At 47.9% G+C, this 22,620-nt stretch overlaps 2 protein-coding genes across 4 annotated transcripts in view; one reads left to right on the forward strand and one right to left on the reverse strand.

The window, feature by feature from the left end:
• Positions 1-516: 516 nt before the first annotated feature.
• Positions 517-17,418, reverse strand: ACTR1A (actin related protein 1A). Its single transcript, XM_043925653.1, has 11 exons — positions 17,267-17,418; positions 9,653-9,717; positions 8,737-8,812; positions 7,929-8,054; positions 6,380-6,504; positions 4,870-5,086; positions 4,084-4,176; positions 3,360-3,534; positions 3,203-3,264; positions 2,501-2,541; positions 517-2,319 (listed from the first exon to the last, which is right to left on the reverse strand). The coding sequence occupies exons 1-11, from the start codon at positions 17,312-17,314 to the stop codon at positions 2,217-2,219; spliced, it is 1,131 nt and encodes a 376-aa protein (XP_043781588.1). The 5' UTR covers positions 17,315-17,418; the 3' UTR covers positions 517-2,216.
• Positions 17,419-19,261: 1,843 nt separating this feature from the next.
• The window catches only part of SUFU (SUFU negative regulator of hedgehog signaling), a 106,189-nt gene continuing 102,830 nt past the window's right edge, over positions 19,262-22,620 (forward strand). For 2 of the 3 annotated variants that reach the window (XR_006345234.1, XM_043924899.1), the window contains exon 1: positions 19,262-19,635. Coding sequence is in view for 2 of the 3 variants with exons in the window: in XM_043924899.1 (XP_043780834.1) it covers positions 19,454-19,635 (182 nt within the window). In the remaining variant the exon portion in view is untranslated. The remainder of the gene's footprint in view (positions 19,636-22,620) is intronic. The other variant, XM_043924900.1, reaches the window with a different exon arrangement.

Consider the following 22,620-nt stretch of genomic DNA (forward strand, 5'->3'; position numbering starts at 1 on the left):
AATTCTAGCTAACAAAGGGCAGATTTGGGAGAAATTACATAATCTCTCTGTGGCTCTATTTCATCATCTGTAAAGTAAGTAACAAACATACTTGCATTTTACAGCTGTTGCGAGAATCAAATGGTTAACACTTGTAAAGTGCCTAGCAATTCCCACCCCTAACTGCTCAAGTATACAGGTTTAAAATGGAGAAGTGATTAATCAGAATATCTGCGCATAGACCCTGGGAACTGCGTTTTAATAAACTTCTGACTTTAAAGATGTGAAGAGCTGGCCTCTTATTGCAGGTGGAGTCTCATCCATGGGCTTGGGCATGTGTACAGGGCATGGACTCTCAGTTCCTGACTGGTCTTTGGGCTTTGTCAACAGCATCTTTGCATCCACCTGACAGGCTGGGACTTGGGTGAAGGTCTGGCTGGTGCAACAGTGACCTCTAGAGGACGGACTAGGCCCAGTCTCAGTGCCCACAGCTCCTCCCTCCTCCCACCTGCACTGAGTAGACAGAGGCCCAGCTGATGTGTCTATTAGAACGAGTTTATTTAAGTACACTGGGCCCCACCAGGCAACATGGTTTGTGCGAGGCTGTGCAGGGGACAGGCTTGGGCTAAGAGGAGGGAGGTGAGCTGGTTAAGCACACTGCAGTCCGCGGGTCGCCACATCGCTTTCACACACACCTGCTGCTGCGGCCCACACCTGGCAGGGCCTTTGGTCGTTGGACGGCATGGGGTCGAGAATACTGCCTTGCCTGGAATCTGGGATCGGGCAAGTGTTGGTGTCATGGGTGAGGGTGCCAGTGAACATCTGCTAGCCCCAGCTTTGCACCTTCTGGGCTGAAGAGTCTTTGGACCCCTGCCAGGCCAGCCCAGTCCAGGGTAGGCACCAGGCCCCACTGGACCAGAGGAGGTGAGCCTGAGCCCATCAGTTCCTGGCAGCCTGGTCTGGCCCCTCCCTCCCTGACCAAACAAGTCCAAAGACAAGAATGGCACAAGTCAGCCAGAGGGGGCTGTCTGGCCTCTACAAGGTAGTCCCCCGGGGTCAGCTAGCATGGGAAAAGGCAGCTTGGTTAACTGCGGCTCTTTCTCCAGTCCTAAGGAGGCGGCATCCCCAACACCCCTCCTTTGCCAGGAGCCTCTGCCAAATGGGGTTTCTACCTCCTATTTCAGAAAAATCCAACTAGCAACCAGCCTGTTGATTCCAGGGCAGTGAGCAAGTGGAAGAGGGAGAAAGAAAGAGGCCGGAGTGACTTTGAATGTAGCGTCTGAGCTCAAATGGTCCTGAGGCCTATGGATACTGTCAGTTCATGTTGGCAGGGAGTGGTGGGGCCCTGAACGCTATGCTAAGCTTAGGCGCTGTAAACATTAGTGTGAACAGGGTGACTGGTGGGCGGGGCAATGAGCTCCCTCTCTCCAGTCCCCTAACTGAACAAACACTTCAATAAATAAAACTGAAGATGGCACTGCCCATGGATGGATGGAAAGCAAGTTAACAGGACCTGAGGCCAACAGGCTCCTGAAACTCCCGAGATCCCCAGATGGGGTTGGGGGTTGGAGCAGTAAGCCCGCCACTGATCAGAAGTAGCGCTCCTTGCCCTCCTCAAATGCCCAGTGTGGTCCTGGTCCCCAGGTGAAGTTGAGGGCATCCTGCCCGCTCCTGACAGGGAAGTCTCAGTAAAGCTCCTGGAGTACTTCTCCAGCTTTCTAAACCCAAACTGCAACATGACCAGACAAGAACTCAACCCTGGACTCAGGCCTCAGTCCACGATCAAGAGGCATCGAGAGCAGAATGATGAACAAGGGGAGGCCGCAGGGCACCCTGGGTAGAGGGGGTAGGGCCGGCCCAGCCTAAGATGGGCAGCAGCAAGTGTCCCCGGGGTTGGTTTACCTCCCTCTCTGTCTCCCTGTGGTATTAAACAGTCCCACACAGCCAAAGGCCCGGCTGACAGAGCAGGGCCCTCTGCCAGCACTCTTCCCTGTCAGGGGCCAGTTAGTGGTCAACCCCAGGTCTCAGGCCGTCGCCATCATGGGTAGTTCATCGTCCTTTCCGGGCCCTGAAATCCTGGGATCCCTGGGCCACACGGCACTCGCATATGTGCACACATTCATACCCACACACACACATTCATACACACAGGCAGTTCCTCGCAAACACTCCGACTCAAGAAAGCGAGTTTTAAAGTGGAGTTAACTTCAGAGAGAGGTGAAGACGATGTCCCAATATTAGAAGGTTTTCCTGTGGATGGACCGGGCACCGTCTTCCTCGTATTCCTTCTTAGAGACCCACATCTTCTTAAAGGTATCCAGGGAGGCGAGGATGGAGCCCCTGGCATGGAGGGAATCCAAAGGAATCATGTCAGAGATGGGGAGTGGGTATCTGTGGAGCCAGGCAGTGCCCCTAGGGTCAAACCAGACCAGGCTTTTCTTCAAAGGCCTGGGGTGGTGAGGCGTAATCAATACCTCTGCAATAAGAGTGTTCCACTCTTATTCCCAGAAGAGCTACTCACCCAATCCATGTGGAATACAGTCTCTCTTGCGGTGCAGATATCTGCCAGGGTGGGTGGAAAGAGGAATCTGAGATGGCCGTCCTCCCCTCTCCCTTCCCTGTCTAACACTCGTCTCACCACCAGTGAGAGTCAGTGGACATATTTCACACAACAGCCTTTTTAAGTTCTGTCCCTGCTGGACCCTGTGGCCTCTCTGGGGGGTACCATGGTCAGCCTGACACTCATCTGGAGAAACAGGCTTCTGGCAACCCGAAGTACCTATGGCTCCCAGGGAAGCAGGGGCTATCTGAAGGCAAGATCCAGCTCTGCTGGGGGCTGGTGGGGAGCTGATTGCATGGCAGGCACCACGCTCCTCCACTTAGGATCCCTCCTTCCTCAGGCAGGCCAGCTCCTCTCAGCAGTCACTGAGGTGCTGGACCGTGTCACAGGGGACAGCTGAAGCCAAGCTCTTGTCAGCGTTAGCTTCCCTGACAGACTGCATGTCTAGCATCCTGCCACATCTGGGGATCAGAACTGCCCCGTTTGGTGAAGACCCAACATGAGGATGGGTCCCCCGCTCTAGTAGGCCTCAGGGGCACAGCAGAAGCTGGGAGCCACCTGATGGTGCCTGGAAACCTTGGGCAGAGCAGGAAGGGAGGCCGCGCCACGCAGTGTTCCAGACCCTTGGTGGCCCAGTTCGCCCACCCCCTGGCATGCTCCTACCCTGATCTTCACGTCTTTTGGAGCCAATTTCTTCACTTCACTCAATAGCCTGTCACCAAAACCTGAATAGGCAAGAAGGGAGAATCTCACGTCAATCCCCTGGGCCCAGCAGGACGTGGCAGCTTCCTGGGGTAGGGCCCTGAGACCAAAGCCCAACCTTTGAAGAGGGTGGAGCCGCCTGAGAGGACGATGTTGGAGAACAGTGTGCGCCGCAGGTCCATGTCAGACTTCTGGATGGCAAACACCAGCACCTCGTGGATGCCCTCACTCTCCTCGCCAATCAGGTCCGGCCTGAACAGCAGCTCAGGTGCCCGAAATCGGGAAGGACCAATCTGCGGGGTGGGGGAGCAAGCATCACAGGCTCAGGTCCCTCTGCCCAGGGCTTAGTAACCAGGTGGCTCTGAAGGCCACACTCAGGGAAGACTTTCTATGTCACGGGCCGCAAGAAACAAAGATAGCGCTCCTAGGAACATAAAGGAACAACCAGCATGCCTGGGAAACTAGAGAGAGGAAGCTCCTGTGTTTAATCCTAGCTCTGATATTTTCCAGCCAAGAGACTTGATAGATTCATTCATTTGTGGAAATTTCCTCCTATCAGTGGAGGTCCAGGGGGCTGGAATTCACTCTATACTGTGCCTGAGTGGTTAAGGACAGCACTACACATCAGCCTTCTAATCCCACAGGAGAACACCTCCTCCCCTCCACACAGGAGAAGCAAAGTCCCTAGCACCTCACCCTGCAGGAGACGCTGCAGCTCAACAGCTACACTGCTCCAGGCAGAGGGTGTAAAATAACTGGTGCGCCTGACTCCAGCCTCCCCATGGGGAGTTCTCTTTGGGCTCAGTACCTTTGGGACCTGAGGGGAAAGATCTGCTGCCTACCTCAATGGTGCTGCCGTCAGGCAGGTAGTATTGCGCCTTCTCCGTCTCTAGTGTCTCATCCTTCTGGGGGTTTATGGACAGGTAGCAGGCTCTCTGGAGAACCAAACACAAGTCAGGTTGGCTGGAAAGCTGGTGCCTACCCGATCCAAGTCCCCATCCATTGCAGTGACTGTCCTAAAGATTATTAGAGCTGCATATCCTAAGTGCCACCCAGTGAAGCTGACCCAACCCCCCCCGCCCCTTCTTAGGATATGTGCCCCCACCTGTCCACCTTCCTGGGGGCCAAGTGTGGCAACTCAGCTTTCTGGATTTGAGTCTGAGACCACACCCTAATCTTAGTTCAGACTCAGGTGTCTTTTTCCTACTACTTGTATGGTTCTGGGCCCTGCCTACCCAGCTCAGAGGTCTCCCTGGAGCCGTAGATGATGCGGAGGATTCATTTTACTTAAAGAAAAAAAAAGCAGTCTGACTTCTTCAAGGGGGTAAAAGAACATGTGTAATCTGTATATGATGTATAAAAACAATGAGCACGGGCATGCTTATCACTCAGCTTAGGAAATACAGGCAGCTCCCTTTGGCCCACAAGATGGCAGCACTTTGGAGGGTCAATCCCTCAGGGTGAGGGGACTGGCTGGAGATCACGGGGCCGCCAGGAGGCCTGGTCGGGAAGGACAGAAACCCATCTCCAGGGCAGGAGTTTAGCCACTCTTCACTCTAGGTCACGGAGGTCCTGGCTGCTGTTCCCGTCCCCTCTCCCAGCCCTGGGCCCATGGGGGCAGCACTCACTTCTTTTATGGCCTTGACAATCTCAAACTCGGAGGATGAGTGGAAATCATAGCCCTCCTTGCGCAGGTAGAGGCGAAGAAAGCGAGAGACGTCTCGGCCAGCGATGTCGATGCGCATGATGGAGTGGGGCATGGCAAAGCCCTCGTAAATGGGCACGGCATGGGTGACACCATCCCCCGAGTCCAGCACCACACCCGTGGTCCTGCCGGTGGCATAACTGAAGCACAGGGGGCACAGCATCACTCACCCCTGCCTCCTCACTCTGGGAAGACTCTCACTTCTTGCTAGAGTTCAAGGTCAGCTGAACTAAAGCTGGGGCCTGCCTTCCCCAGAAGCCTCCGACTGGACTGAGTATGAAGGCAGCCTGAGCAATGAAGCAAGCCTGGAATATCTGCAGGAAAGGAGCCGAGCCTCTCCAGAAGAATAGGCCCTCCAACCGCAGGAGATGGCCTGGCCTTCCACTGCTTCAGGGACCCAGCCTGAGGGACAGTTTTTACTCTCTAGACAAGAGGGAAAAACTCAGGGGTCAGGAAAGAGAAGTGAATGAATGAAAGAAAATAAGAATATTTTCACTTGCATAAAAAACTAGCTTTGGGGGACTTCCCTGGTGGAGTGGCTAAGACTCTTTGCTCCCAATGCAGGGGGCCCAGGTTCAATCCCTAGTCAGAGAACTAAGATCCCACATGCTGTGCAATGCGGCCAAAATGTTAAAGAAGGAAAACCAATCAACCAACCAACTAGCTTTTGGCCCTCTAGGTCTGTCCTTAAGTTTTTCTCTTGGTAAGGACAAGGGTACAGACATATATGGTGATATGAGGGGGAAAACCCCATAATGTTTCATAAACAGCACCTGACATTCAGCCTTCGTGTTAGATGACAGGCAATGGAGAAGGCTGTGGTGAAGTCAGGTTTCCAAACCCTGTTTAAAATGGCAGCTGCGATTTTCTTTCAGCTTCTGCTGATTTTTGCTCTAGAGGAATGCAGGCCCAGCATTATCAGATCTTCCCATTTTTTTTCAGAGAAGTCAGAAATTTTGATTTTGATAGGAAATGTCCCAATTTTTAAAGGTTGGCTCACAATTTTTCAGCGGGGTCAAACATGCCATCTGCAGGCTACCAATATATGATCTTGGCAATAGACCTAACCCTGGTGGGAGGCAGGCTGCGAGCCAGACAGGATGACAGGGGTGTTTTCATCACGAGCCTATCACCAGCCTTGCACAGCGCCTGGCTCAAGTAGGCCCTGAAAAAAACACCTGAACTCACTGCAGGGGCCAGCAGGGAGAGCTGTTGCAGCACGTGGCCTTCCCAGCAGGCTCAGCGGAGAGCCTTTGGCACCAGACCAGGAGGGAGGGCCGAGACTGGAAGATGCTCCCTTTCCCACCATCCATTACCGTCCCTGGCAGGGGTGCTTAGGGAGCTCTGCACCAACCCACAGCAGGGCCAGCCTTGATTCTGCCAAAGGACTGCTTCCCCCCAGGGGCCAGGCTCGCCAGCCAGCTGTTACTCACAGGCTGAGCACAGCTTGCATGGAGATGAAAAGGGCTGGCACATTGAAGGTCTCGAAGAAAACTTCAGCAGCTCGTTCCCGGTTTTTCCGTGGATTTAAAGGCGCCTCTGTCAGGAGCACAGGATGCTGGTGAAAGATGCCCGGACAGCAATTAGGGTGAGGACAGATTCCCAGCCCTCATTAGGACTGCATGGCTGGCTGGAGAGCCCACACGGACTTTGTCAGCCTCTCTCTAAAAGAGGGCTGGTGGGCTGGTCACTTACCACCACCCAAGCCAGTTTCTCAACTTTCCAAATTCATACCCCCTTTAAAGTGTCATTCTATCCTCACCTTCTACTACCCTCTTATCCTCCAAGATTCTTATATAGGCCCTTGTACCTTCTGGATAGCTCCAGGTATCAAAGTTTTGCTAAACTCTAAATTTGAAATTACTGTGATAAAAGTAATCCTTAAATTTTTTTTTCAAAATAGAAAATTAAATATCATTATTGATTATACTATTAAAAAACAGAATATATCCCTCTCTTGCAAATTCTGATAAGCCTAGTCAGCACCTTCCTTTGTGTTTCTGAGTTGAGAGTTCCTTCCTTAGAAACTAAAGTCCCCCCCCATGTTCATCGCAGCACTGTTTATAATAGCCAGGACATGGAAGCAACCTAGATGCCCATCAGCAGACGAATGGATAAGGAAGCTGTGGTATATATACACTATGGAATATTACTCAGCCATTAAAAAGAATTCATTTGAATCAGTTCTAATGAGATGGATGAAAGTGGAGCCCATTATACAGAGTGAAGTAAGCCAGAAAGATAAAGACCAATACAGTATACTAACGCATATATATGGAATTTAAAAAGATGGTAACAATAACCCTATATGCAAAACAGAAAAAGAGACAAAGATGTACAGAACAGACTTTTAGACTCTATGGGAGAAGGTGAGGGTGGGATGTTCTGAGAGAATAGCATTGAAACAAGTATACTATCAAGGATGAAAGAGATCACCAGCCCAGATTGGATGCATGAGACAAGTGCTGAGGGCTGGTGTACTGGGAAGACCCAGAGGGATGGGATGGAGAGGGAAGCGGGAGGGGGGATCAGGAAGGGGAACACCTGTAAATCCATGGCTGATTCATGTCAATGTATGGCAAAAACCACTACAATATTGTAAAGTAATTAGCCTCCAACTAGTAAAAATAAATGGGGAAAAAAAAAAAAACTAAAGAGTATATATAGCTCTGAAGTCTGAAAGGCGTGGGTTGGAACCCCACCCAGCTCTACCACTCTTCACTGGGTGGTTGCGGAAATACCACCTGGCCTCTCTGAACTTCTGTTCCCTTGTTTGTAAAAGGGAGATAATAATACTACCTGTGCCTCATAGGGATGCTGTGAAGATTAAATGCAAACATGTCTGAAAAGCATATGCCTGATGCCTAGAACATAAGACACAAACACTCAAGGCAGTTATCGTTGTCATCTGCCTCATCTCTAGGGTAGGGCTTCTGTCTGCTCTGCATAGCCCCCATGGCACCCCACACACAGGACCCTCACCTCCTCTGAGAAAGTCTGCAGCTGGTCCTTAGAGTAGACATACTGCCAGATGCGCTCCATGTCATTCCAGTCCTTGACAATGCCGTGCTCCATTGGGTAGCGGATGGAGAGGAGCCCTCGGTGCTCCTGGGGGCAGACAGCAGTGCTTGCAGCCGCAGCCAGCCTCTCAGCAGGACTGCTGGGTGGACCCCACAATCCGCACCCCTGGCTAAGAATGGACCCACCCATCCTCCAAGTCACTAAACTGTATGCTGTGAACTGTGCTCAATGCCCAAGCAGCTGGCAAAGCAGAGGGCTTCTGCCTTTCCGTGGGCCCCTGGGTGGCATCATCCTCATTGTCTGGTCCCAGGACACAATCTCCTGGCATCTGCAACCAAGGTTGGCAACAAAGATTCTGTTGTTCTGCTTCTAGAAGCTGCCCGAGGGCTCTGCCAAACTGTGCTAATTAACTTATCCCCAGGGTACCCCAGCCAGGATCTCCCCTCAATCACTTTTGCCAAAAAATAACCAAGCCAGTCAATTTGATCATTGGCAACATAGTGATAGAAGGAAGGCAAAAGCCCTTTTTTCTGGACTGGTCTCTGTTTCCCAAAGTGGGGTTCCAGATATTTCCTCTCCAAAACCAGAGGCTGTTCCTGGGAGAAATAAACCAGTTAGGTTTATTCTCTTTAGAATGAGAGAGTGAAAGGGGAGAGTTCAAGAGGAAATTGTTTCTTTTACTCATGTCCCTCTGTCGGATACTGCCTGCATGGGGAACAGTGAAGGTCCCCTGCTGGCTTGAGGATTCTTCAGTAGGACATGGGATTACCTCGGCTTTGGGGCCAATGAAGATGTCACCTTCGAGGGCGCCTGCCATGACACGAACATGCTTGGGTCTGCCCACACTACAAAAGAGAGTGGGGAAGACTATCACTTCTCATTTCGTGACATAACACACGACAGAACACAGGAAAGATGTACTAACGCATATACCTGGATGGGAAGAAATACACTCAATTCTACTGTGACTGTCACTGAGGAATGCACTTCCCAAAATTTCTATAATGAACATTTTTTTTGTATTTATGCATTAGTATACTATTTCATATGTTTATTATATTTATAAGTTATCAAATTCGGGAGGATTCAATATCCCTAGTTCTTCTCTTCTGTATGTACAGATCAAGAGAGACAAGGAAACAAGAGTTCATTTAGAGTGATTAACTCAAAAAGTTTTTGTCTCCTTAGCCTCCTGCCCAGGCCTTCTACGAAGGACAACTGTGATGCTGTAACTGAGAGATGGCCTTCCTCCTTTCTCCGCTGCTTTGACCCCTCTCCCAGGTGCCCGTGCCCTTTTCCTGCCCGCAGCATCTCTGCCTTGGTAAGAAAGTGCTGAGAAAAAGACTCATTCTCCCGAGAATGGTAGGTATGGTTTAATGTCAAATTCCATTCTGAGTGACAGGAGAATTTTAAGAAGAGGACTCCATTATGAGAATGTCATCCAAAGCAGTAAGTCACCAATGATAACATTTTTGGCAAATAAAAAAACAACTGCCCCTCAATTGTACCATGCAGGCAACAGTTTGCTTACTCCAAAAGCCAGCTCTTGTCCCTTGCTTGTTGTTGTTTTGAGTACCAAGGCTGACCTAAATGAGAGATCCTGTCCCCCTAAAAGATGGAGGGCTGACATCATAACAAAACTGACTAGCCTTACAAGCTTCTGACTAAGCTACAGAATGACTTACTAGTTTGGGAAGCAGTATTTGGGGATCTGATCACCAGCAAAACCAGCTTTAATCACACCGGATCCCTGAGGAGAGAAAGAGAAGTCAGACTATCACACAAACAAGAAGAGATTCATATCACACAGTATGTATAATATGGTTCCACCTTTATTTTAGAAAGAGAAAGGACCTTATATTTATGTATAATATATCCACTCATATAAGGATTTGTACCGTGAATGCATGCCAAAGGGAGGGCACTGGGGCTGGGAATGGTGAGGGGAATTTCTACTGCACACTCTATTTGATTTTTATGTATTCTTTGTCTTTTCTACATTGAACATGTTTACTTTTGGAATTAAAAATAGTATTAATAAAGGGAAGAAAAGGAAAAGGCTTGAGGACAGAAGAGGAAAGTACCTAGAAGCACAAAGCGGCCGAGTTTAGGAACACAACCAAGGTGGGAAGGGCGCACAATTCTGCTAAACCATCAAGGAGTGCTCATCTAAGCTACCTTCCCAGCTCAGACCTGAACTGTCCCTGCTCTCCAGGGCCTCTATGACAGACACACCTTGAGAGCACTGCCATACTTGAAGCTAACTCCCATATGACATATGCCGTCTGGTTCTGACTGCAGGGGCAGACTGCAATGATTTGTGGGGTGGTTGTAGTAGTTGTTTTGCCTTTTTTGTTGTTGTTGTTGTTTTTGTTTTGCTTTTTCACTGTACTCATTTGCTTTGCTGTACTCATTGGTCTCTTGAGGGTAAAGAGCAGAAGAGCCCTTAAGCACTCTGAAAAGAATCTGCCGTCTCCCACCATCATCTGGTACCACTTGGGCCCAGCCAAAGTAAACATTGATTCTGGACATCAACTCCATGCAAGACAGATGTTGAGGCTTGATGCTGCCTGCAGATCACCCTGTTCTCTTCCTTCTTAATTCTTCTACCACTACACCGGGTACCCTTGTCCTTCTATCCCCAACACAGTTGCGGCTCCAAGTGCAGCAAGCCGTCTCCTGCTGCCTGTCGACAACTTCTCCTGCGGTGCAGTGTAATGTTTCCAGAACACACAAGCATTAAACACATCAGGAGATGCTAAATAGCCAAGGTTACCTTGGTACCAAAGGCTTCCCAGCAATACCCCTGGATCCATCTGTTTTTTTTATTTCTGCATTTTTATAAGAGCAATGTGAGGGGGTAGGTGACTGATCCTAGCGAGGGAGGAGGGAGGAGGTTAGAAGTGGTTGAAGGACAGGGAAAGAGGTGTTGGGGGAGAGCAGGGCAAGCCAGTTCTCTAAGACAGCAGGAACTTCTGCCAACAGAAAAAACAGGAGACAATGTGCAAACTCATCGGTCTGGGCAGAACAGCAAGGAGCCTGGAAAAGGTACAGCTGTAAACTGAGCTGAAAGACTGGGAAGGAGGGAGGACTATCCTACTGCAAACCCAAGGGCTTGGGGACAGTGGCGCAGCTAGTGAGAAGAACATCGTACAAGAGAATTTGGGGAACTCGTTAGCTCAGGCTTCCGATAATTGCCCATTGCCTTCATCTGGGTGTGGTGACGCTAACAGACTAATTGGATCTCCTGGCAGGAGTTGAAAACGAGAAAAGTAAAGATGAAATCTGTGCTTTAGACTCTAGATTTTTTTTTTGGACGAGACTGATACTTTTTTTTTCCCTTTAATATTTATTTGGCTGCACCAGGTCTTAGCTGCAGCATGTGAAATCTTTCAGTTGTGGCATGTGGGATCTAGTTCCCCAACCAGGAATTGAACCCAATCCCCTTGCCTTGGGAGTATGGAGTCTTAGCCAATGGACCACCAGCGATTCTCCAAGATATTTCTAAGAGATGATTTTCCTGGAGATTTGATTTTGAGTTTACTGACAAGAGGGCTAGAGTTTGAGTGACAAGGCAGATTAAGACATTAGATTATTTTCTTTCTCCCTGTCCTTCCCAGCAAGAATATAACAGGTCCAGTTCAAATATCACTGCCTTCCTCCTGAAGGATAATCTCCAGTTGGAATTTGTTATCCTCTTCCCATTACCTATCACCACTACCTCGTTCACTAGGTAGCATGAATTTCATTCTGCTTTCTATTCTAATTTACGGTTTACACTTTTGGTCTCTTTTCAGTGCAAATTCCTTGAGGTCAGAGACTTTGTATATCAGCAGTATGACATTTGCAGGCTACTTGTCTAGATGCTGGCTAACTAAAATGAAAACCAAGCTCAAATGATTGGCAGATGAAGCCGAAAGTATGGAACCTGAATGAGCAGCTGGAATGCCAGAAGCCCCAGGCAGAGGTGGTACAGGGAAGATGAAGACAGTCTTGGGAATGATACACAAGGTAGAACCAGACCCAGCTTGTCCCTGCAGCCCCATGAGCTGGCCTGGCAGGCCAAGTGTCAGGTGAAAAATGGGTGGGGACAGGGGAAGTGGCTGAGTTGCCTTTATTTTGCTCAAGCCATACCAAGAGAGCATACAAAGGGGTCATGTCAATTTAACAGTATTTGTAACTAGGAACTATATACTTGGCAAATGAGCTGCCACTCTTTGTTATTCACTCTGTCAAAACCAAGTAAACAAATGCTTTGTTTGAAACAAATGCCTACATTTGAAAAAGTAATCGCATTAAATATTTGATTTTTGGAACTCAAGTCTGCTGCCAGCCAACTCTGACCATTCTCCTTCTGATGCAGGCAAACAAACAGCAAATTCCTCAGCATGGTTCTTGTAGTACCTGCTGGCTATTGACCCAGTGGCTTGGGCAACTTTACCCTAAGCACTGATTATTCTTAACATGCTGGGAAGAAGGCTAGTTGCCTGCCGTTTAACACTGCGAGGTGGAGCCTCAGATTCTAGGACACTGGTAGCCCATTCTGGCCCAAAGACATATTTTGTTTGGTCCACAAAGTAGTTTTTAAAAAACAACTTTATTGAGATAAAATTCACATACCACACAATTTACCCTTAAACGGGTAATGAGCTTTTTTAAATGGTGCATAATCTAATGGTTCTTAGCACATTTACAGAGCTGAACAATCATCACTACAACCTAATTTTAGAACTTTTCAGCATCCCCCCAAGAAACCCTGTACCCATTAGCAGCCATTCTCCATCCTTACTAACCCCCACCCTAGACAACCACTAACGTACTTTCTATCTCCACAGATCACAAACTACTTTTACATTGACTTCCAACAGTTAAAAATTAGAGATTGCAGGACTTCCCTGGTGGCCCAGTGGTTAAGACTCCATGGTTCCAACATAGGGGGCGAGGGGTCGATCCCTGGTCAGGGACCTAAGATCCCACATGCCACCTGGTGTGGCCAAAAAAAAAAAATTAAAAATTAAAAAACACTAGAGATTGCATATGAAATTAACACTTCTTCTTCTTCTTTTTTTAATTAACACTTCTGATTTCCCTTGAAAAATGAGAAAATCTGGTAACACTGAGCCTGCATGGGGACAACCTGCTGGAAATAAGAAGCAGCTGACCCTTTGGTCAAGCATGCTCAATGCACCTTTCAGATTTCTCACTTATTAAGACTACCTTCTCCTCATCCCCCTGCCCCTCCTCCGCCTTTTTAATGTATCTGCTTGGCCTCCCCAGGCATTGAGTTTGAGACCCCTATTCTAGACATTCTTTCCACCTTGTGAAGCACAGCCACGGCTCTCAAAATACACGTAATTGAGTGTAATCTATAAGCTACCTTCTCTTCCCTCTCTCCACCAAACTAGGGAGGATTCTCACTGCAGTTGTGCAACCAACAGGCTGAAAGTCATACCACAAGTGATGGTGTTAAATAAATACACTGACTTCATTTTCTCAGCTAAATTCTAGTGTCCATTAAACTTAAGTGAATCAACAGATCTTAAGAGCTGATGACAAACTGTTAGAAAGAGAAAATCAGCGAAATTTGACACTGACTAGATATTTGATGATATTAAGGAATTACTGTTAATTTTATTAGCTTTGATAATAGTATATTGGTTATGTTTTTAAAAGTTTGTGCAAGAGGGAAGTGGGTGGGTATGTTGCTAAAAAGATTAGTCAAGAGTTGATAACTGTTACAGTTAGATGATGGATATATGGATATTTGTTATAACATTTCCCCTCCTTTTGTTTATATTTGAAATTTTTTACATTAAGGAAGGGCTTCCCTGGTGGCTCAGCAGTTAAGAATCAGGATACCAGTGCAGGAGCTGTGGGTTCAGTCCCTGAATCTGGAAGATCGCCTGGAGAAGGGCATGGCAACCCCTCCAGTATTCTTGCCTGGAAAAGAACATGGACAGAGGAGCCTGGCAGGCTACAGTCCATGGGGGTCACAAAGAGTCAGACATGATTTAGCAACTAAACCACCACCACCACCAGAATAAGGAGAGCTAGCAAATAAGATGATAGCAGCTAAGTAAAAATTCAAAACATAAATACTATACACACACACATTATAAAATACATGTGTCCATAAAATCAGAAAGAAAGGAGCACATTAATTTTACAATGAGGTTTGCTTCCGGGGTTATGTATGGACCAGAAAGAAAGGATGGGATTATGGATGGGTACAAAGAGGCTTCGTTATATCTGTAATGTTTTATGTCCTAAAAAAATCTGAAGCAAATTTGGCAAATGACAACATTTATTAAATCAAGATGGAGGACACATGCTACATAGGTGCTTGTTATATACGTCTCTGAACTTTTCCGTGTGTTTAAAGAATCTCACTTTTCAAAAAGGGGGCCAAAGAAGCATAATGACCCCCCCAAGACAGTAAAACTCTTAGCTTGAAAAACTTGTAGAGATCTCATATTACTCCTGCATTTAGGCCCACATAGTCTAGCCAGAAAAGACAATTTTAAGATTGACTATAATGTTGATTCATTTTATGGAAGTATTTAATCTTCGAGATCCTCCCAAAGATCTGAGCTTCAGAATAAATATAGTATTCCAATAAAAGTGTTGTAGTCCTGAGAGTGGCCCTTCTCATTCTTGTACTACTATCTGTAATATGACTTTGGGAAAAACAACATGCTTAGTTTTTTAAAATACTCATCACTTTTTGTTGTTGTTGTTGTCATTAAATCGCATATGCACATATGCATACACACACCCTTCCATCTTCTTCATTAAATTCTGATGAATTGGTTTGGTCCCAGAATTCTATGAAAGGGGTGGTCAATTGTCTTAAGACTAGGAAAGAAAAAAAAAAGACTAGGAAAGGCTGTGAACTGATAACGGGGCTGTTCTCTCTTTTCCTTGCTTTCTTTGTTTTTCTGTCTTTTAATTACACTCTCCTTAGCCCAGAAATAAAATTGTGGCAGCATGATAAGCTATGGAGCTGTTAAATCTGCTAGAGACACGTTATTCTCATAATATAAAGCTGGCTCAAAAAAAAAAAAAAAAAGCTGGCTCAACTATTTTAAATGATTTACAGGCAGATAGTAAATTCTAGTGGAAAAATTATTTGCGTTTCTCCTACTTAACCTTTTGGTGGGATTGCTGGCATAATAAAGGAAATGTTTTCCCAGAGAAAAAACAAGTCTATTCCTTAAGTATTCAAACTGCAAAGGTACTGCTGCTTTGAAGCATTTCAAATACACTATCAAGAATGAGAAAGAAGGAACTAAGAAGCATTTGCGTAAGTGACATAAAGAAAATTGTTGGAGACAGCACTGCTGCCCAACAATTCTAGAAGCAAAAGGTCTGGTGGGATGGACAGACTGCTCCTTTTGCACTGCTGATGAAAACAGGAAATTGCTAATTTCTATTTTTCTTTCTTCTTAAAACCAAGAAAAAGGCACATGAAGCATACACAAACTGGCTGAAGATAGAAATAGTAGTGTTCTCTGAAATTTAACATCAAGAACAAAGAATCCTGCTCAACCTCATTCAGTAACTAGTCCTTCCTCCCATCCTTTTTTTATTTAGGGACATCTTTATTACTGTCATAGAGATTTTTCAGCCATTTATCCCCCCCACCCATAAAAATTAAAAATTCAATGTGCACCTAGTGGTGCCAGGCCCTAGATACTGTATGTGTGGAGTGAACTGGGGAACGAGAGACTAAGGAAAAGTGAAGGACTACCAAGCATCTTTTCCCACCCGGATTCAATAGCCTAAAGGAGATCCGCGACCCTCCCCACCCTGCCCGCCGACCAAATCCTCCCCAATATAAGGTGTCTCACTGAGCTCAACCTTATTCCAGGAGAGAAGGGAAGTTAGCCAAAGAAGCACCTTTCCTTGGAAAAAGTGAGGAATTAAGAACTCAATCTCAAATTGAGTCTTGGCTCTTCAATTCATAAGCCAGGTGGTTTGAATACTGTTATTTAACCTCTCCACGTCTCATTTTTTCTGTATATTTCGAGTCCTATCTACCTATCAGTGTTGAAGCTTGAATAAGATGGTGCAGACGAAAGGACCTTGCAAGTGCCAACGGTCCCAAGGACTGAATCAAGAGACCGAATCTGAGTCAGCTTAAGACAAGAGGGAATTCGCAATTCTGACTTAGTAGAGGGACTCAGAGGGGACTAGAAAGGTAGCAACCAATCTCCGTTGGACCAAACCTTTGAATGGAAGTCAGACATCCACTTTTTTAATAACTGCCTCCTTCCGCCAAAAATAAGAGCTATATTTAGATTCTTTCCATTTGTGACTATGGATGCATTTGCGTGGGTACTATCAGGATGAATAACGGATAAAGCACTGGATTAATGTGCGACCTTGGGCTCACTTTACCTTTTTGCGCTTCAGTTTTCTCATTTGTAAAACGAGGATCAAAATTCCTGCCTTAATTATTCACCCGGTTTTTGTGAAGATCCAATTGGAATGTATGCAAACCCCCCGTGTAAGCGCTGGAGCGCCTGGCAAGTATTATGTTTAGTAATTTTTACCCCCAGCAACTAGGCGTTCCAAAGAGGAAGGTACCTCCCTGCTTGCTTTGTCATTCTCCTTTCTTCTCGGCCTTTACTAACGCTGTAATTTATAATCACAGAAATAACTGAAATCCTGAGGCCATTTCTGGCATCACACTCTCGGACCCCACCCAGATACACCGCCAAGCCGCCCTGCCGGCAGGGACCGAAGGAAACTTAGCCCTTCTCCACCCGGTGGCTGGCCCTAGCCCGTCTGCCCCCTCCACTGGGAGTCCCCGAAACCAATCACAACAGCCCTCGTGCACCGCACCGCCCTTAGAGAGGGGAAACACTATGGCGGCCCGGAAGAACGGCAGGGGCGCGAGCCAATCACTGCAGAAGGCTGCCCTCATCCGGCAAGGCCCAGAGGCGGGGTCAGCGGTCAAGATGGACAGCCAGAGCAGCCAATAGGGTTACCGAAAACTGGGGAGGGGCGGGCGCCGGGGGCTCAGAGCGGTTAAGGCCCCTCGAGTCAAGGGCCCAAGGACCCTGCTAGGACTATAACCCTTCCCTTTATCCATCCCAAGGTTCTCCATCCCATGGTTGCTGGCCAGCTGGTCGCCCTATCTGCGGACTTCAGGTCGAGGAAGGAGAGAGGCGGCGGCGGCTGAACCCGCCTGACAGGCCGGGCCAGTGACAAAGAACCGGCAGCCCAGACTGAAACACGGGAAGCGATCCCTTCGGAGAGGAGAGCATAAGCCCTGCTAGGGGGATGCAACTCACGTTGTCGATCACGACAGGCTGGTTGGCGATTACATCGTAGGACTCCATGGCAGAAGAACCTCTCCTTCCGAGGAAGGAACTGCCAGCCCGGTCCGCCGCTAACGCCACTGACACGCATGCGCAGTCTAGCCGCCGGCACTGGGCAGCCGGGGAGCGGCCCGACCTCACTTTCGAAGAACTACAATACCCAACATGCCTTGCACCTGAGTTAGCCAGTCAGGCAGCTTCGGAACCCCGCCTAGTTTAAGGAACGGAGCGGCGCGTTTCGACGCACAGTACCCTGGGCTTTGTAGTTTCTGTAGGTAAATAGAAGGGTACGCCTATTGATGGTTGCAATTTCATGTCTGGATCTGTAGTCCCTTTGAAGGGATTCTAAGTGCATGCTGAAGTATGTAGTCTTCAGTATTGTCTGTAGTTCGGTTTGGATTGATTAGTAACTCGCGAATGTTTTGATTTTACAGGCTAGTCCTTCCACTCCCCACCACTTCCCCTGGAAGATATGAGGTTGTGATGTTTTTATATGGGTCTATAAGGCATTAATAAACATCTACCACCTTCTTAGTCTAATAAAAGGAAATTTTAGTATATATACAGTTGAGGAACATATTCCTAGAACAAAGGAAAGTATATTGCATAAAGCTTACTTTTTTGGGGGAAAAAAAAGTATATTTTTGTTCAGTTCAGCTCAGTCATGTCCGACTCTTGGCGACCCCATGGACTGCAGCACGCCAGGTTTCCCTGTCCATCACCAACTCCTGGAGTTTACTCAAACTCATGTCCATTGATTCAGTGATGCCATCCAACCATCTCATCCTCTGTCATCCCCTTCTCCTCCTGCCTTCAATCTTTCCCAGCATCAGGGTCTTTCCCAGTCAGTCAGTTCTTCACATCAGGTGGCCAAAGTACTGGAAATAAGCAACAAAATATTTTTTGTTGATTTTCTCATTGTTTTCCTGGAAAGGTGTAAACTTGGCAACATACTAGTATTGGTCTGAAGACTGACATTTGGAACTACTTGTATAGATGATCTTTTGGTCATTAAAACATCGTTCATCTAATAGCTTCAGTAACTGTTCTCTCTCTCTCTCTTTAGTCGCTAAGTCGTATCCGACTCTTGTGACCCCATGGATTTGTAGCCTGCCAGGATCCTCTGTCCATGGGATTCTCCAGGCAAGAATACTGGAGTAGGTTGCCATTTCCTTCTCCAGGGGATCTTCCCTACCCAGGGATCTAACCCACATCTCCTGCACTGCAGGCAGATTCTTTACCGACTGAGCTGTGAGGGAAGCCCAGGAACTGCTCTAGTATATCTTTAATTTTCATGGGGAGCTAGAAATGACACTGATGAATGAGAAAATGGAACTGAAGAGAGATTATGTGTTACTGCATTCTAAGGAGCCCAGTGCATTTTTCTCTAATAAATTATTTTCTCTTTCCCTTCATGTTGTGGGGACCTGTAGTTAATAGCCAGTAGTCAGGACTCTCTTCTATCACTTTCTCTTGAAATTTCTTCAAGATTATTGAGTGGAAGACATTATTATAAATAAAGTTATTGCAGGCAGGAAAATAATTTCCAACTCGGTGCCTTAGAAACTAAAAATTCCGTTTTTAATGCTACAAGGACGAAGCTAATGCTACACGGACGAAGGAAGTAATCCATTGTCACATTTATGTTTAAATCCTTCTGAAATAAATTAATCCTTCTGAGCACCGTGTTAGCATAACAGTGACATGCTTTTTGTCGGCGCACTTCCCGGAGCTTTCTTGGGTCCCTAGCACCTCGGAGGATGTCCCAATATCTCTATTTAATCCTGGGCTCCTCCTAACACTAGGGGGAAGCGAAGAGCCTTGGAACACCCTCACAACTCTGGGAGAGGGAGGAGGGACCTATTGTCAAGTCACGCCTTCCCTACCTGTGACTGGCACAGACATTAGCCAATGGAACCGGAATAGGGCGCGCCGGCACCCCGCCCCCTGAGCGCCCCGCGGCCCCCGAGGCACCCTCTGGCCGTCTCCACCGCGGCGACGGCCTGGGCGGACAGTGCGCCTTGCGCAGGCGCGGAGCCTAGACCTCGCTGCAGCCCCCATCGCCTCCGGGAGTCGCACCCAAGGAGTTCGCCTGCTGGCGCGTCAGTGCTCTCCCCCTCGTCTGCCCTCCCCGGTCCCCCCAGCACCCTACGCACCCCGATGGCGGAGTTGCGGCCTAGTGGCGCCCCCGGCCCCACCGCGCCCCCGGCCCCTGGCCCTACTGCCCCTCCGGCCTTCGCCTCGCTCTTCCCCCCAGGACTGCACGCCATCTACGGAGAGTGCCGCCGCCTGTACCCAGACCAGCCGAACCCGCTCCAGGTTACCGCTATCGTCAAGTACTGGTACGTCTTGGGCCGCGCGGAGACCGACAGGGACGGGCTGAGAAGGGTTAAAGAGCCGGGGGCGAAGTAATTTGCCAGGGAATTGGAGGGGAAAGGAGAATGGTTAAAGCACTTGGAAGAGGGCTTCCTGCTGCGAGGGAAGAAGTTAAGGCTCAAGTTAGGAATGGGGACAAAGGGGTTAAAGAAGCCTGTGGGTAGCGAAGGGTTAGCAAGGGAGGGGAGGATGAAGGGTTAACTGGCATTAGAAGAATGGAGTGAATTGGGGGTGTCAGTAGAAGTTGAGGGGGCGACGGTCGGAGAGAGGGAACTGTAAACGTGGTGAAAGGAGGGGGCGCCTGGAGAGGGTCATAAGTGGGCGCGGGGAAGCCGAGGGGGGGGGCGGCTGAAGTGAGATGGGGGGAGGCGAGGCGGGGCCTGAGGAGCATCTGAGAAGGCTTTGGAGCCGCGCGGCCGGAGGAGCTCGGAGGGCACGGGACTGCACAGGGTAGGGGCGGGTGTGGGTCTGTGGGTTAGGATGTGAGCGTTGAGCTTGTGAAGGGATGAGGGGGAGTTCTCTTTTTGATACCTTCCGGATGAGCTCAGACATTCGTATCAGTGCAGTGCTTTTGCGTTTGAAGTTTGATGGAGCCGCTTCTCCCCATCAACTTTCTGCTTACTCTGCACAGTTCTCTTACTCTATGCAGAGTTTCCTCTGGCTCCGCGGCTGCTTTGCTCTAGGTCACTGGCTAGAACAGGGGCAGGCTGGGTCAGGGAGATCCATGGTTTGGCTCAGGGTTGAAGGAGGCTGCAGTAAACGATGAAGATCCGGAACTTGGACACGGGAGGATCCTTCAGTGAGATATTAAGAGAAACTTTGTGGTCTGGAGCGCCCAGATGTAGGCAACGGTTTCTCGGGGAAGCTGAGAGTAACCCCCAAGTAACTCTGTTAAGATCAGACCTGTGTACACATGGACTGCCCCTGGGGAAGGAATGGTCTTTTCTAGTTTCCCATTCTTTTTGCAACCTGTTTCTTCCTGCCACCTCTATTATGGGGACTCTTCTTCATGGTCTTTCTGAACTAAAAGTTAACTGAGAAACTAGTTGAATCTGTACAAAACCACTTTCATGCAGGCACTGTATTAGATGAACCCCTTCATTAGCTCCTGAAAGACTGTTCAAGGCAGCCACTTGGGGTGTGGCCAAAGGGGAGGTACCCCCGAAGGGGGAATGAGTCGAGTGGATGTCTTTACTGGTTACCTTCCTTTAGGACTGAGTCTTTTCCCGCCATGGCAACCACTTACTTCTCCTGGAGATGGCAGGAGCTGGGCTGTCTAGGGCTGAGGCCAGCTCCCTTTGTCTGTGGGAGGATGTGAAGAGGCTGACAGTGTGAAGGGCCTGGGGAGCAGCCACCTGCTCCGTGGGGAGAGCGGCAGGAGCAGCCTGCCTCTATCTGGTAGCCAGGAGGAGGTGTGGCCAGCAGTACAGTTCTCTCTGGCAGGCACGGTGTTCTTTGGTTGAGAGGAGTTTTTGAAGAGGTCTTTTGAGTAAAAAGCAGCTCTTGATAACTTAATCACCCATTTTAAACTTTTTATTTATTTTCATCTACAAATTATGGCAATTTTATTTCATTTTTATCATTCTTTTACCATTTACTTCTTTTTCTTGACTTATTACCTTCTGGTATAATTCCTTTCAGTACGTAAACTTTTTATTTTGTATTGGGGTATAGCCAATTAACAATGTTTGTGATAGTGTCAGATGAACAGCGAAGGGACTCAGCCTTACATACACATATAGCCATTCTCCCCCAAATTCACCTCCCCTCCAGACTGCCATGTAACATTGAGCAGAATTCCATGTGCTATACAGTAGGTCTTTGTTGGTTTGTACCACTATATTTAAATATGTTCAGTGAAGGACTCTATTGGCATACTTCGTGAGAAAAAGGGGACCTGCCTCTGCCATGCTGTTTGTCCGGCCTTGTTTGAGTATAAGGAGAAATCCCCTCTCAGACTTGGGCCACTGTTATTATGTCACCCAAGTGGACATGAAGGATAGAGTTGTAAAAAATACTGAACACCGGCTTCCCTGGTGGTCCAGTGGTTAAGATTCTGTTCTTCCACTGCAGGGGGCATGGGTTCGATTCCTGGTTGGGGAAGTTCCACAAACCATGAGGTGTGGCAAAAAAGAAGAAGGTAGTGAACACATGCAAAAGGACTAAGACTGGTTTGGGAATCTGCTTTTTCCTCCATCTCCCTGTGAACCTTTTTTCCCATCTTGTTGCAAGTTTGTTAGCCAGGTCAGGACTTATCTTAAAAGATGGGCCAACATCTAATGATGAACGAAAATGATTGTATAGCACTTTGTGAAATTAGAAATGCTGCCTGGATGCAGAAATAAATGAGAAGGAACAGCTCAGGGATTGGTTCTTTCGAAGATTCTGAAGGGGTTGCATAATTAAGATCCAACCTTCACATTTGGGATCCTATAAGCCCTCTTCAATTTTCATAGCAGGATGACTGACTGAGGCTGCCTCTGTTTGGCTGTGGCCCAGGGTATCCTTGAGATTCTTTTTTCTTGTGACAGAAGGATGATTCTCTTGACTAGTAGTCCCTAGCCAACTGGGATATTGTGGCTGAAAGCTGAGGCTTTACTGGTCAGGGAGCTGAAGTAGAGCCAGTGCCCTGGGTCACTCTGGCAACTTCCCTGTGAAGTCAGGTGTTCAGGGACTTACACTGAGGGATGATCTGGGTCCTGGGATAACATCTTTTGCTAAGTGCAAAATATGATGATTTTCCACGTACTCATCTGCTTCCTATCAGGTCTCCAAGTGAGTAGAACAGAACACCACGTACTTAAGGCTAATTTTGTTTGACTCTCGGTCCTTTTCTGCAGATGGAGTTTTAAAGTAAAGCCCCTCTCTTTGATGAAATGCCCTTTGGGAGACTTGGCTAGGGCTGTCAGGGGTGTGGTAGATGGGGAGCATGGAAGAGTGGACACAGTTTT

This window comes from Cervus elaphus, chromosome 15 (assembly GCF_910594005.1).
Source record: "Cervus elaphus chromosome 15, mCerEla1.1, whole genome shotgun sequence".
Taxonomy (NCBI): Eukaryota; Metazoa; Chordata; class Mammalia; order Artiodactyla; family Cervidae; genus Cervus; species Cervus elaphus.